General features: G+C 45.2%; 1 protein-coding gene across 2 annotated transcripts in view; it reads right to left on the bottom strand.

Annotated features, from left to right (window-relative positions):
• The window catches only part of LOC147623057 (uncharacterized), a 49,497-nt gene that overhangs the window by 14,068 nt on the left and 18,557 nt on the right, over window positions 1-16,872 (bottom strand). For both annotated transcript variants that reach the window (XM_086821088.1, XM_086821089.1), the window contains one exon: window positions 8,410-8,478. In XM_086821088.1, the coding sequence (XP_086677214.1) occupies window positions 8,410-8,478 (69 nt within the window). The remainder of the gene's footprint in view (window positions 1-8,409; window positions 8,479-16,872) is intronic.

The following is a 16,872-nucleotide window of genomic DNA, read 5'->3' as shown; positions in this document are numbered from 1 at the left end:
AAGGCTTTTTATCAAGCCTGCTTTCAATTTTTTAAGTGGATTAAGCTTTCCAAATTCTTAGTTAGGATTTCTTTTTCTAAATAATAATATAAAGAAAGAAGACAGAGTAGAAAGAATGAGACCAAAGAGTAATACAATAGTTGTTACATCTCATGTATTGACGTTTCCCTAGGGGCGGCGGGGGCATAATTGGGAGTCTAGAGGGCTTAGCCAATGCTTGGGGTGGCTAATGTGTATTAGAAAGGCCTAAGAAGATGCTAGGGGCATTAATTAGCTAATTAAGGTGAAAGCCCTAAAGGGTGTTTACACCTAAGAGCTTTAGTTGTCCACATGGCAAGCATTGTGCAAGGGGGTGTGTGGTCTAGCACATGAAAATAGCGCGATTCAAAGAAATACCACTTGTGGGCTTCAAGAAAGAGTCGTGCTATAGAGTTAGGCTATGTTGTGGCTGGGTGGTAAAGAAGGAAGCAAGCCTTTTGATGTAAACCCATGTTTATGCTTCATTACTGTTAACTTGCTAATTGATGTAGTTAGGGTTTTAAGGCTGCATACTTGCTAGAGAAGATAGTGATTCCTACACTATTGAACTCCACGATGTGAAACAAAGCTCAATTTTGCTAATCAGAATTTCTTCCCGCGCCAATAAGCTTACCAACAAAAAGTCCAAAAATATCCCCTTTTTTTTATTAATTTGCCTTGTTAATTTTCAGCATTTTATTTGCATTTTCTTTTATGCAATAATGGCTTCTCCAAGAGAAAGGGAAACAAGCTCTTTGTTTGCATCAATTAGACGAGTTCGGGAAGAAGTTGGTGTAGGCATATGCTCACTTATGGTAGTGCTATGTGTGAACAGGGCTTAACCAAGGGCATTTTTTCCCATGTGGTTTTTCCCCTTGGATATCAAGTGTGAAAGGACACTCTACATATAATATTTTGTACTTCTATATTATATGGATGTGGCACACATGCAAGGGTTGACTTGCATTTTGTGGATACCACACTTTTGGCTCTCTCTCTCTCTCTCTCTCTCATTTCTGTGTGTGAGCTTCTCCATCCTGCACCTAACCCTAATGTGCAGGTTTGTGTGTGTGAGTGTGTGAGTCCAACATTAACAGTTGGCAAAGGGGTAGAAACTAGAAATGCTGAAAATAGGAGCGGGAATTGAGGACTGAAAGAGGTAAAGCCCCTCTGGAGGTTGAAGAAGGGGAATTTGGAGAGAGGCATCACAAGAGAGCGTGATGAAGAAATGGAGTCTACACACTTCCATGACCAGGAAGTAGAGAGAATGGATAAGCAGCTATGGGTCTCCTAAGCTGACCATAACTTGTTACAAATGCGATTCCAAAATTTAGAAGTCCAATGTAGTACAGGTGTAACCTCTCTAAAAAATAAAATTTGATGGATTTCGTTGGCGGATCAAAAGTCTTCTTGGGAGAAGTACTTATCCCTTGTGGAATTTGCATACAACAACACCGTGTATGGATCTACGAAAAAGGCCTAGTTTGAGATTGCTTATGGTAAGGTGGTTTTGCCACCCATCCTTCAAACGAAGGATGAGATATTTGCAGCTAATGAGTATGTAAGAGACTTGGATACTGCCTTTGCTCACCTGGGGACAGCCATTGCAAGGTCACAGGACAAACATAAAAGGGTTGCTGACAAGCATAGAAGGCAATTAGATGTCAAAGAGAATGATTGGGTATTGCTGAAATTTGAGAAAGCAAGACTTAGAAAGAGGCCTGGCAAAGAGGGTACATACCCTAAGCTCGCAACTAGGTACTATGCGCCTTTTCCATCAATGAAGTGCTTTCAAGTTGGCATTGCCTAGTCATTGGCATATACACAATGCTTTGCATGTGAGTCTCCTTCGCAAGTATGTAGGTCCAGAGTTCAGTGAACTGGTCATTGAGGATTGGATGAGCTCGAGGAGATTTTGCAACCAGTACAGATTGTGCATCACAGGGAACACAAGCTTGCTGGAGACAAACTTGTTAGGTGTTACCTTGTTGAGTTCAAGAACTATCTTCCCATTGAACGGGGAATGTCCATACCAATTTTGCCATTGCATAGCATCTTTATGTGCTTGCTTGCAAATTGAATTTGCCTATTGTTTTCACGCTTGCAGGACCAATGTGTAGTTCTGGGTAAGAAGACGCCCGCTCCTAAACCGTGCGTGTGAAACTATTTGCTGACATGGTTATATTGCATGTGGAGAGGTGGTAAGTATTGGTCAAATTGCGTTAATTTATCTCTTACAACTTAGTATTAATTTGTAAGTGAGTGCATTCACACTTTAATCAGTTTTCGGCAACCAAAACTCAATTAAAAATTATGACCAGCCCTGTGTACGCTCATTGAAGTCCCAGGGCGGTCACAACTCAATGTCCATTTGCCCAAGCCTTATCCCTTTGTCCAAAATCCAGCCATGTGTCACCTCCATCTTACACCCCTTTGCACTTACCTTTTGTGGATGAACACCGACAGGACTAAAAAAGGGGGAATCCCCCAAGGTTGACGCTCTAGCCCTATGCAAGAAACTCAAAGTGGAAGGGACCCCTTATGTGGACACATGGCGTGTGGGATGGTACACCTCATAGGAGCGCCCCCTCATCTTGAAATTCTCGGACCTTGCTAGCCGAGAGGCCTTCATGGACACATGGACAGTTCTCCGAGGGGAGAAGATATACCTAGGGGGTGATCTTACCGGTAGAGCACAGATGGGCGAACATGCCCAAGGTGCACGAGGCCCGCAAAGCAGGGAAGTGGGCAATATACATGGACGGGTGAGTCATCATCACAGAGCGGCGTCCCAAATAGGGACGAGGGATCTATGGGACCATACACCTAGAGCTGGCAGATTGGAACTGCAATGGGACACTATGATCGCACATTGGGGGACTTAGGAAAGTTTTTACACAAGGGACGTTATCTTCTTCACAAAGACCCACTAGAGTCCGGAGAGAGGGCTACCGTGCATTTCAAGCTATGAGTGGGCATCCGCCTACCGAGAGGAGAGACACAATGTGGTGGGGTACGCGGGTTTGGCAGAGTGGCAGTACTACTTAGGAGACATCTACAGCCCATGATCATATATATATACCTAGATGAGTCCAGGAACATGCCCAAATTCACCTTATAAGAATGTGCAATTTATAACCTCATGGTAGTCATCCACAAGACAATAAACCATCAACTCCATTATGCATAGTATGGACTGGATACTACGACATCCCCACTAACGTCATCAGTGCCCAATAGTGGGTGTAGAACTTGGTATCAATATATGGTCCCACACCCCCCCCCTCCCCCCCACGCACACACACACACATAAGAGCATACGTTCATACAAAGGTCTGTGTACTAAGTTTCTGTCAGAGCTCTGGAGATACAGGGCAGACTCAGCCATAATGAAGCCTAGCACTAAGGATCATAACAAAGAGGCACGCTTTATGTGGGTGAGGTTACAGGTCACACTAGAGAGATGTATACACATTGCAGTATGTTACTTCCCACCTAGAAGTCCTCATGCTATTCTAGAGGAGCGAGAGCAGTTTTATCCCCTCCATGCAGACATCATTGAGTTCTCATGCTTGGGTGAAGTTTTGCTTTTATGAGACTTCAACGCCAGGACTCAAAGCCAGTAGGCATCTGTATATGACCAAGAGAAGCCGACCATGCAAGAGATAGACTCAGAGGAGATTGGCATTCAACGGGCATTACAGAACAGTGGGGACATTACAACGGGAGCGAGTTTCTCGTGCTGGGACCACACATGGCTTAGCCATCTTCAATGGGATGTCCCGTTGGCCTCTTCTGGAGCTCTCACATGCTTCCCACATGGCCGAGGCTCAAGTATAGTGGATTACCTGATGGGTGTGAACTATAACGAGGGCTGGAAGAAAATCCGGAAGAAACGCCCACCCACACCCATCACATCTCCATCCATATGGCAGTGGGCACACAATGCACGATCCCTGTACGAAGTACCAGATCAGCCCCCCATCCCACCACCATCACATCCACCTTCTTCACACCTACCATGGTAGCCCAAACCATCCGGAGACTCAAAAACGGTAGATAACAAGACCACGAGGGCCTCTTGGCAACGCACATCTCCCATGCGAGGGAGACTTTGGCACCCCTCCCGGCCCATATGTTCAACTGGGCTCTTTTGGAAGGCTTCCCACCCACCTGGACAACCCATATCATCACACCCATCCATAAAGCCGGAGATCCCATGGACTCCAACAATTACACGACTATTATGATTGGACACACACTGTCCAAACTTTATGGGTCAATACTTGAGATGGAGCTCAGCACACTAGCAGAGAGACATGGGCACAGAGCATCAGGGGCGGCAGGCTTCTGCAGATCATTCTATACTATGGATCACATCTTCACCCCCAAGCCATCAAAGAAGTTACGCCAAAGGACGACACCGACAGGGTTATTGTTGCTTTGTGGATTTCCACAAAGCATTTCATACGGTGCCTCGAGCCAGACTACTACACAGACTCCAAGATTTGGGGGTACCATTAGACATGATATAAGGGATCATGGCAGTATATGAGTTGGTCATAGGGCGGGTGAGATACCCAAGAGGATTATCAGAGGAGATCTCCACTACCATTGGAGTGAAGCAAGGATGCCCACTGTCTCCCACACTCTTTGGCCTCTACATCGACGAGATTTCGACCTTCATTGATAGAGGAGGGGGAGGAGGTATGGACACTATTGTATCAATTTCAGTCTCATAGACCCATTGGGTCTTTTGAAGATGTTTAATATAACTTTCTTTCTTTCTTTCTCCTCCTCAAAAGTGGGTGCCTACTTCAAGAGAGCTAGATGGCTGTATTTTCTGCACTTCTACTCTCCCAATTCCATATCCAAGCTTGCTAGAGTGTTTCTCAGGCATCCAAGTTTTTTCCCGGGTCATATTCTTCCTCCTACACACTCCCAATGGTTCAAATTTAGCAAAACAGTCCAATTGTTTGCTGTAATTTCTGGTCTTTTGGCTGAAAACTCTAATATCAGCCATCCTTTCTTAAGTAGAACCATAAGGAAAGCTTTTCCAAGGTTCCTTGCACTTTGCTTGAAGACTTTTGTCATGAAGGATCACAACAAATTGAATGTACTTGATTCTCCCAAGATAAATATACATATTTTTTTTTTCAAGAAAAAGATCCTTCAATTAGTTAAAGAGAAAAATAGCCACAAAAGGTTAAGAACCACCTCTCTCATGTGTCTCCAGACTCGCGCGCACATCCATCACCTGGGGGGATAATGGGGCACCAGTGAGAAGAGACCGGAAGAAATCCGTGGTGATGGCTCTCACCTGCGGGGGATCGGAAACAATAACTCCATCCTGGCCACGTAGCCTGCAAACACCATCTCTCCTCCTGTGAGGGCCTATCTCAAAGAAGTCTCCAGTAACTCTGTCTCACCGGCCTAAGTCTAGAATGAGGCCCTGACATGGTATCTATACTCCACCCTCCTCTCCTCAATGGACCGAATCTCCGTGCAGGCAGCAACGATCTGACTCTCAATCCACGGGCTGTCTGGGGAACTCTCCTGAAGACGCTGTAAAGAGGCTAGGCCCCTCCTCAGACTCCTCTCCTGCTCCCGAAATCCCTCCAATCTCCTCTGGGCTGCCTCCTATAAGAAAATACTGACCTCCCCAAGGGCCAAGGCCCTCATCCAAAGTGCACGCTGCACATCCTAACGAAAAGTCCAGACCCGCCCATATCTACTCAATCTGGCTACAAATGTCGGGGTCCTAAATGAGGCTGTCTGGAATCCTGGAGCTCACATGTCTGTCATACCTCCATGGGTCCTCTAGGGACAGAATAACTGAGGCATGATCTGAAAATGTAGTGCCTCCCAGAAGACCACGGCTGCAAGCCCACTCGTCCACATAAAACCTGTCCAGACGAGAGAGGTCGATCGAGAAAAGATAAGACTCCCAAGGCTGCGCCCAAACTCTGCAAGATGCCAAGGGTCCTCTCCCCTAAGAATTAGTATTATCTCCTTCCATGCATAGTACTCCACCCCTGAGACAATGGTCATGCCACCTCCAAGTCTGTCCTCTACTGCCTCTATCATGTTGAAGTCACCGCCCATGCACCAAAAATCAGCTTGGGGAAGGACTTGTCGGACGGTGCTCCAAAAGATAGCTCTACCTGCAGCCGCGTTCAGGGCATAAATGTTGAGGAAGCCAACGCTATCCTCTCCAATCAGAATGGTAACCCACTGAGCACGTCCTAGAACTATGACTCCTGATCCTGTTACAGACGGCAGAAGCTGCTCACTGACAGAGAGACACACTCCTCCCTGTGTCCTTGTAGGGCCGAAGGATGGAGACCAAAAAGTATGACTCTTGCCTGGTAGAATCTTCCCGCGGCGGCGGGTACGCCCCTCAGTAAGATGGTGCTCCTGAAGGAAAAGAATGTCGATAGATCCCCCCACTATAGCTCGATGCAACTCTCCTCTAAGGACGCCTCGTCTCTGAAAGCACTGAGGCCCCCCTAAGCCCTTAATGATCCATGAGACAATCCTCATATCAATCTCAGTGTGAGGCGGAACAACCGGAACTGCCCTCCACTCGAAGAGTCTTGGGCACGAGCTTAGATGGGGAATAGTCACAATCTATCCTGGTGCGGAGTCGCGCCAAGTGGGCGTGGATCCTGCCCTCCATGTACTGCCACTCTGCTCGAGTGCGAGAGTATGCATACTCCGTGCTCCATCGATCACAATGGAGGTATCTGTAGTAAGAAGGGTGGAGAGGTACTGCGATAGAGAGAAGCATGAACACAAAAAGCAGCACCTCCAGGCTGGAGGTCACCATCTCCCCTCCTTGGTCTCTGTGTGCTGATCCAGCAAGCTCCTTCCTGGCCAAAGGCCTTAAATATACATTATTTGAGGGAGGCACGACCGTTCCCGCTCATTGTGCGTCTCTTGTTAATTTAGCAAATTACATTTGCTATTGTGCTTGATGTCCATTAATTCTTAGTGTATTTAAGTGTATTGATTAGCATTGTGTTCAACCAAACATTCCACACCAACCAATGGAATTACAACAGGTGCATAATTGGGAGTCTAGAGGGCTTAGCCAATGCTTGGGTGGGCAATGTGTATTAGAAAGGAAGCCTAGGAACATTAATTCAATGATTAAGGTGAAAGTCCTAAAGGGCTCCTTAGACCTTTAATTGGCCACATGGAAAGCATTGGGAAAAGGAAAAGGGAGGGGGAGGGGGAGGGGGGGCACTAGCACATGAAAATAGCACGATTCAAGGAAATATCATTAGAGTTACGCCATACTGTGGCTGGGTGGTAAAGAACGAAGCAAGCTCTTTGATGTTTCTGAGGTTTACCCATGTTTTTGTTTAATTGCAGTTAACTTGCTAATTGTTGTAATTAGGGTTTTAAGGCTGCATACCTGCTAGAGAAGGTAATGATTGCTACAATAGCTCCATGAGATACTGATCCATGGGAGAAACTCACAGACTATAGCTCCCTATGCTATGAATATAAGTCAAAAGTAGTGCCAACAGCTATGTGGCTATAGCACAAGGTGCCAACATCTACAATGGGGTGGGAGAAACCACCTTAGTGTTAGCACACATGAAGATTTTTTATGAAATCTTCGTCCAAAATGCAGCCATTTGGTTTATATTAATTCTTTCTATAAAATGCCATGCAATTGCCCAACCAGCTATCACGTGCGATTTGCAAAGCGGACGATGATAGTTATTTTTTAGGTGTATTTGTTTCAAAAAATAAAAGGCATTTTCCACCTCTTTTGCAGAACTATTTTTTCACCTCTTTAATGCCTTTGAGCATCCCCTAAAGCCCTTCCTCTTCACATTCCACGTCAAAATTGATTCATCCCTCTAGACTCACTGAATACACACCCATTCTCGGGGTAATTCCTTCAATACAATATGAAACAAGGCAGCAAAGACCAGGCAGCCCAGGCCGCTCATTAGAGGACAAATAGTGGTTCAAAAAGCATAATTGCTAGTTAGGGGCTGCTGAGATGTAGGTTGCAACCAGTCAATTAACAAAAGGAGATCACCCCATCAGCAGCATTCACCTTCCAGAACCCATAAGCAACATTCTACACAAAAAATAATGTGCATTGTACTAGCATGTATTAAGTAGAGATATGTTTTCAAACTTAAAAAGATAGTATGCATGCAACAACCTCAAAAATGGAGTGGTGACAAATTTACATCAGAAATCGGAAAGCTCTTTTTTTCAGCAATCACGTCAATAGGCACTGAGCTTGTGGCTAGCTCATTTTTCAAACCTGGAATAAAGCTGCTTGTCCTTCAAGTTTTCAACTTAGTACTCTTAATCTAAATTACTTCACAATTCACATTAATTAGCAAATGGTTAGAAGGATACCTTCCGCGGAGAGTCCGGCACAACACTTGACACCATGTCAATAGCTGATGCAATGTCCACTCCCCCCTTCTGCACCACAACAGTGATTCTCTGAAACCATAACCCTGTTGCATGGGTGTTGTACCTTAGTTATGGAAACAACTCACTTAACTTGCTATGATGGCCAGGTGTGATCCCTTTAAAGACCACTTTTCTCACATACATAGCACCAAAAAAGAAAAAGGAGAAGACTCAAACAAGTAGCCAAAACTTTGTAATTATTTTATCTACTTTTTAATCTTTCACTGATCTATTTCTCAAACCAAACCTCAAAAAGGCAAGGGGGAAAAAAATTTGAAAGGATGTGCCCATAGAGAGTAGGTCAGCAAGTATATCTCTACTATTATGTCAGCAAAAACTTCAATTCCAAACAACCAACATTACCTATTGATTCACCTCCTAGGGATCTGTCTCCTTCATACAACGATAATGATGCCAACCCATTTAAGCTTTAGAAATTCATATGCCCATTAAGCACCAATTTGCATTAAACGTCCAAGTGAGGATGAATAGCCTCCAAAAAGCCTTGATTAGAGCCGGAAGAAAAGATTGAATTTACCTAATACGATGACGAGAGAGAGAGAAGAAGAGAAGAGAGGAGAACTTTTTAACGTCGTAGGAAACTATCCCGAGAGAGAGAGAGAGAGAGAGAGAGAGAGAGAGAGAGAGAGTTATATTAAACATCTTCAAAAGACCCAATGGGTCTATGAGACCAAAAATGACAAAATAGTGCCCATGTAATTTCATCATGGTACAAAAGAAAACAAAGACTACAGCTATGAGCTCAGAATGTCAAATCCGAGCCATATGATACAAAATGGGATCATCATCATCATACAGCTTAACAAGAGGGGGCCATCAAGGATATCAAGCATAGGGGTAGCCTATAGAAGGCTTTGCAGATCCGTTGGGCGTGGGAAGGTGGCTATGTGCCTCTCCAAGATCTCCTCAGGCTGGGGCTGATGTCTGTGTTGTTGGCGAAGTCTAGGGAGTCTGGGACGTCGGGCTCGCTGTAGTGCCATGGCCTGATCTCGAGTCACACCAGAGTGGAGTCTGACAGGTAGTCGGGCACTCAAGAATGTGTGGCTCTGAAGAACTGAGTGATGGTCGCCTAGGGACGGGGTGGATGTCTCCCACGAGGTCTTCGACTCCCTAATCAGTGAGTCTTCGTGGCGATGAAGCTCTAGTAGGAAGAGGCCTAGGCACCACTAATCTGGATAATCTGTAACTAGTTGGCCCTCCTAGCTCTATTTCACATGATGAAATCCATGCCCAGACACCAGACAAGTGGAAGAAGACATGGGGACAGGGTCCATAAGGTTTGATTGAGAAAAAGCACCATTCTTGGTCAAAAAACATTAAAGAGCAAAAAGTCAAACAAGGTTGACCGCGAGCCAAGGGCACAATTGGAAAGAGGAGACTGAGCTGGACCAAAAAGCTAAAAGGTGCTTTCTCAAAAAGCAGCTGTAAGGCCAAAACTGCTTTTTGGATGTTTTTATCGCCCAAACGCCATTAAAACAAGTTTTATATCAGTTTTCTTGCCAGAAAGAGCTTTTCCATGGTTTTCTTCATTGACAAGGTTGTAGGACTTGTGGAGATTAATCATGGAAACTTGGACTACTTGAACTTGGACATAGAGCTTGGATGTGGAACATACAGCTTGGACATGGAGCATAGACATGGAGAACTTGGACATAGAGCTTGGGCATGGAACTTGGACATAAACATGGAATTTGGACTAGGATCTGGACTTGACTTGGACTTGGACTTGCATTCGGACTTGGACTTGGATTTGGATTTGGATATTAGATTTGGTAATAGCCCAGTGAGAGATACTTGTGGGTCATCCCCTTGGTGTGCTCGACATCAAAGATCTCGTGCCTCGACATCGACATCGACATCGACTTGGATATCCTACATGGGCATATATGTTTGTTTTGTATTCATTGATTGTATTGATCCTGGCCAACATGCCCGTGGATTGTTCGTGAATAAATTCATGAAAGGGGGCGGGGCCTATTCCCCGCTCAATGTGCGCCCACAACATATTACACTCTAGCTCGCCAATATGCCTACCCCTAGCGTGCAAATGACATACTCCCCTTCCTCAAAAGAGCTCACTCTTGAGCTCAAGAAAAAGAACTCAAGGAGAAGTTGTCACACTCGCAACACTAGAGAAACACCCTCTATCGGCCGAAACCAATAGTCTCAAGGACAATCCAACTAAGAGATCGACCTGCTCAAGCCTAATCCGGAGCAAATGGATCATCTGGGTAACTCGAAGCTGACAATGCTACCAGTACTAGAGGTAAGCAACCACTGTCCTAAAGAGTTATCCCAAAACCAAAAGTTATCTTCCATTTGACTACCATGCTTTCGTCTTGATGTCCTCTATAAATCTGGTCTAGAAAAAACCACAAAACTGGGAAAACCCAAAACCTACTACTGAAGCCTGAACCAAGTGGACCACAACAGTAGTCTCTTCCCAAACAAGAGAAGAACTGATCTTCTAGAAAAGATCATCAATCTGTACTTCATGAATGGAAGAAAGAATTAGGGTTAGGTTTTCATGTGGGAGACATACACAGAGAAGAAGGGAGAGAGAGAGAGAGAGAGAGACATGTGGGGATAAGTCAACTCATGAGAATGAGTGTGTGACTCCCCTATCACACATGTATATTGCACTAGTACACATAGTGTACTTAGTACATTAAAAGTACTAAGTGTACTATGTACTATAACTTATGGGCTTGTACACACTATAAGGGTGGGCATAATGCCTTTACCCCAACAACCTCCCACTTAAAGGCAAAGTGCCCTTAAGTAAAGGAAAAGAAAAAACAGCATGTACATGATAATATACAAGGCCATATCAAGGCTGAAACTGGCCTCATCCAATGCCCATCAAGTGTCTGCAATGAGCAAACCGCTCCGAAGGCAAACTCTTTGTCAACAGATCAGCCGGGTTGTCACCCGTATGAATCTTGACAAGCTGAATTTGCTTGTTCTCTATCACCTCTCTGATGAAGTGATACTTCACATCCACATGCTTCGTCTTTGCATGAAAGACAGGGTTCTTTGCCAACTGGATGGCACTCTGACTGTCACAATGCAACAATGGAATATCCCCTGTATAACCCAAATCAACCACTAACCGAGATAGCCATAATGCCTCCTTGCAAGCCTCTGTGGCTGCAATATACTCGGCCTCTGTAGTAGATAAGGCAGTGCACTTCTGCATCCTGGATATCCATGACACGGCACCTCCTGTGAATGTAAACACATAACCGGTAGTAGACTTCCGGTTATCTGGATGACCGGCATAATCTGAATCCATGTAACCATGCACTAATGCATCCTGTTTGCCAAAGCAAATGCACATATCATGTGTGCCCTTCAAGTATCTCATGACACCTTTCACTGCTTCCCAATGCTTCTTGCCAGGGTTGGCCATGTATCTAGAAACCACTCCCACTGCAAATGCAATGTCCGGCCTAGTAGCAACCATGGCATACATGAGACTACCACAAGCTGAAGCATACGGAATCTTGGCCATATCAGCCCTGCCACTATCTGACTGTGGGCTGTCCATAGCACTGAGTTTCACATATGGAGGCAAAGGAGTACTAGTCTTCTTCCCCCCGTCCATATTGAACCTCTGCAAAACTTTGCCAATGTATTCCTTCTGAGACAAATACAACACATGCTGATTTCTGTCCCGAAGTGTCCGCATACCCAAGATGTGATTTGCATCACCCAAATCCTTCATATCAAAGGTTTGATGCAGCCTCTTCTTCAAGGCATCCATCTCTTTACGAGATTTCCCGGCAATCAACATATCATCAACATACAAGATGAGGATCAATAGACTGCCATCCAAAGCTTTCTTGGTGTATAAGCAGTGATCTATGTTACTTCTCCTGAAATTCTGGGATTTCATGAATGTATCAAATTTATGATACCATTCCCTTGGTGCCTGTTTGAGCCCATAAAGACTCTTTTTCAGCTTGCATACAAGCTTCTCCTTTCCACTCACTGCATAACCCTCTGGCTGTTGCATATATATCTCCTCATGGAGATCACCGTGAAGAAAAGCAGTCTTCACATCCATCTGAATCAAGTCCAGATCATCATGTGCAACCAAAGCTAACACAGCTCTAAGTGTGGTCATTTTGACCACTGGAGAGAAGACCTCATCAAAGTCCACACCATATTCCTGCTTGAAGCCCTTAGCCACTAACCTGGCTTTGTATCTTGGCTTTGCATCAGGTGCAACTTTGAGCCTGTAAACCCACTTGCATGGCAAAACCTTCTTGCCTGCAGGCAAATGCACCAACTTCCATGTTCCATTTTTGTGCAGAGAATCCATCTCTAACTTCATAGCACGCTCCCAAAGAGCCTCGTCTGCCCTCTGTAAAGCCTCCTTATAACATGAGGGCTCCCCACAGTCAGTAAGCATCAAGTAGTCAACCCCTGGAACAAACCTGTCAAGGGCTCTGGAGGGTCTTGTGGACCTCTGTACCCAATGACCATCATTTGCAGGTTGCTGTCGAGCCTGCATATCACCTATTGGTGGCTCCTGTTCCATGCCATATGGTTGAAAGATCATGCCCGGTATCTCCTCTAACTGTGGTATATCCATAGGGATATCTTCTGCCATCTCTGGCTGTCCATTTGGACCATTTTCAGCACCATTTAAGGGCTGGTTTTGTTGCTGTAATGGCTGATTTACAGCCCTTGGTTGTTGTCCATGATGTCCATCATCATCAAAGATGACTCTGCCAAGCTCTTGTTGCCTTGCAGGCTCCTTATACATGCACGTTTCATCAAAAATGACATCATTGCTGCGTATAATCTTTCTATTCACGGGATCCCAAAATCTATACCCCATTTCACCTCTGTCACCATATCCTAGGAATATGCATTTGTGAGACTTAGGATCAAGTTTGGTGCGCATTTCCCTGCGTATGTGCACGTACGCAACGCAACCAAACACTCTCAAGTGCTTGTATGACGGAGGCTTCCCTGTCCATACTTCCTCTGGCACTTTCCCACCAAGCTTCGTGTTAGGTGACCTATTTATAAGATGAACGGCTGTCATAACAGCTTCAGCCCAAAAACCATGAGGTAACGCAGCATGTGACAACATAGAACGGACCTTCTCCTGAATGGTCCTGTTCATCCTCTCTGCTGTCCCGTTTTGTGGAGGATCATAAGGAGTAGAGAGCTCCCTCTTGATGCCTTTAGCATCACAAAAGTCTTGAAACTGTTTGGACATATACTCTCCACCATTGTCGGAACGCAAAGCCTTCAATGTTTTGCCAGTTTGATTCTCAACAAGAGCAACAAACTTCTCAAACACTGAGAATGTATCACTCTTCAAACGAAGAGGATAAACCCACACCTTGCGTGTGGCATCATCAATAAAAGACACAAAATATTTTGCCCCTCCCAAAGAAAGCTGAGGCATCTCACATACATCTGTATGCACAAGCTCTAATTGAGCATCTTTCTGTCCAAGAGCTTTCTTGTGGGGGCACTGTAGTTGCCTGCCATATATACAATGCTCACAAAACTGAAAACTTGAAAACTTTAGAGAAGGCAAGTAACCAAAACGAGACAATTGCTCCATTCCTTTGACACTCATGTGTCCCAACCGGCTATGCCACATAGAGATTTCCGGCAGCCGGTTGCATTTACATTAGCATGGTGACAAACACCTGCATGCATGAAGTAAAGAGTGTCCACCTTAGAGCCTCTGGCAACAACCAGTGAGCCCTTACTAATCTTCCACTTTCCACGACCAAATGTGGTAACATAATCAGCATCATCAAGCTGTCCAGTAGAAAGCAGGTTCTTCTTGATTTCAGGCACATGCCTGACATCATGGAGCATAAGCTGTGAGCCATCTGAAAACACAAGCCTCACATCACCTCTGCCAAGAATCTTGCATGCATGGTTGTCACCCAAATAAACTACTCCTTCATTGCCAGCAGTATACCTGACAAACAAGTCTCTGCAACCTGTGACATGAAAGGAGGCACCTGAATCAATGATCCATGAGTGCATACCATGACCATCTCCTGTAAGAAGTGAATAGGCATCAAGTGAAGACGTGAATAGGACCTCATCCTCAGAAAAGTGGCTTTGAACTCATCGTCCATTGCCAACTTTTGATTAATGACCTGACTGACAATACCATTAAACTCATTTAGATGGGCTGTCATAGACGCCCCTTCCTTCATTTGAAGACCTATGAGTTTCTTCAACCAATACACTTTGCTTGAGGCACTTTGCTGGGCATACAAGTCCTGCAATCTCTGCCACATTCCCCAAGCTGTCTTCTCTTCACGAATGCTGAAAAGTAAAGAGTCTGACACAGACAACATGATAGTAGATCTTGCCAGCTCATCCATATCTTCCCACTCTTCAGCAGTAAGAGAAGCGGGCTTTACACCCCTTTCTTTGATGGGCTTGTGCTGCTTCTTCTGGAGCAACACATTATAGCACTGGGTTTGCCAAATATCATAGTTATGTGAGCCTTCAAGCTTCTTGATGTGAAGCAATGAAGAGCTCTCACCTGTGGTTGCCATAGCAATATGCAGCCTGTCAATGCCTGACTCCCTGCAAAATGTGCAAACACTGCACCAAAAGCACACAAAGTGCTCACAGTTGTTCTCCCAAAGTTTTTCTCCCACTGCGGAAGCACAAATGCAACTCTACTCCCACTGTATGTGATGAAATCACCAAAATCTGGTTGCTGCAGATTTAGGACAGCACCTTAAATGTGCTCTGTTGCCCTTCCAAAGTACTGTACAGCAGTACTAAGTGCTCACCAATGATGTACCAAACCTGTACCGGCAAGTACAGCAGCTGAAATTGAACCTTTTCTTCACTCAAATCAGTGTACAGCCATGCCAAAACTTGCACAAAGTTGTACCAATTCTGTACCAACAAGTACAGGAGCAATAAATGCTCTCCTGGCTGTCCAAATGAGTGAAAATCAGACTTTTACAGTCCCGATCACTGCATACAACAGTCCCGAACAGAAATTGGGCAAAAGCCCCTTGACTGCAAGCTGATTTCTGAGGATTCAAGGCATAAATGTCTTGCCTGCTGCTTTGCCAAGCTCAACAAGCATAAAATCTTGAAAAGCCCCTTGATTTAAGATCAATTTCTGATCATACATGGTACATTAACGCACATGAAGGCATCCAGAGTCTTCGAAATGCTTCCCCCTGGCCACATATACATCCAGTACATAAAAGCCCCTTAATTTATAGGCACATTGAGTGCTTGACGGGCATCAACACATTGCCCAAAGCATCAAATGCAAGTGCCTGCATGCAAATCAATCCAATCGGCACAAAAGCCCCTTGATTTGCACTGCAATTTGCTGCAATTTTGCCCGAATGTGCGATTTCTCACATCATACAGCATGTATGAATGCTTAATTGCACAATTACATCAAAAGCCCCAAATTTCGACATCCAATCTCCTGCAAATTGACTCTGATTGTGACCAATGTCACCCAATTTTGCTAATTTTGCTCAAAAATTGAGCAATTTGGCACCTGTACATGCTCAATTGATAATTGTACCTGCTCAATTGCAAACCCAAAAAAAATTGGAGCATGTACCTCTGAAATTTGTTTTGCAGGAAAGGGGGGTCGTGCTGATGCTACTGCAAAAATGAGGTGAGATTTGCTGCTGTACTTGCTGAATCGGATGCTGCTGCTGCTGCTGAGAAGGGTGGTGATGCGCCTGCTGCTGTGCAGGTACGGATGGCTGGGCAGCCCTCTGCGCTGCCTGGTTGGGCAACGTGGCTGCTGCTGGGCAGCAGCCAGCTGAGCAGCCTACGCTGCTGGCTGGGCAGCCCTCGTTGTGTGCAACACAGTAGATGGCGCCAAGGACACGTGTTCCCAGATATTCGCGAGGCAACCAGTTTAATGTTGAATGTTGCCGAGCTACCCGTCGCACGTCGCGTGTACTAGTGGCGTGCCATGTTTGTTGCCGCCGACTCAACCTTTTCACCAGCAACTCGAGCGAAGCTCCGCCAGCCGACTATTTCATCACCGGGTTTACGCCTTGTGGCCACCAACGCCTTGCTGCTTTGCTCAGCTGTCTCCTACGAATTGGTTTGCCCTGTTCTGCACAGGGCAACTTCACATGTGCTTTAGCACCTACACGAGATTCTGCCCACGCAGCACACACAGGCGACCAGTTCTGATGCAGCACGCAGGTCCGTACAGTACACGCAGGCTCTGATACCAGTTGAATGGGAGAAAGAATTAGGGTTAGGTTTTCATGTGGGAGACATACACAGAGAAGAAGGGAGAGAGAGAGAGAGACATGTGGGGATAAGTCAACTCATGAGAATGAGTGTGTGACTCCCCTATCACACATGTATATTGCACTAGTACAC

This window comes from Cibotium barometz, chromosome 27 (genome assembly GCF_041138505.1).
Source record: "Cibotium barometz isolate CiBa-2024 chromosome 27, ASM4113850v1, whole genome shotgun sequence".
In the NCBI taxonomy this organism is placed as follows: Eukaryota; Viridiplantae; Streptophyta; class Polypodiopsida; order Cyatheales; family Cibotiaceae; genus Cibotium; species Cibotium barometz.
The sequence above is the reverse complement of the archived record's forward strand: the minus strand, read 5'-3'. Positions and strand labels throughout refer to the sequence as shown.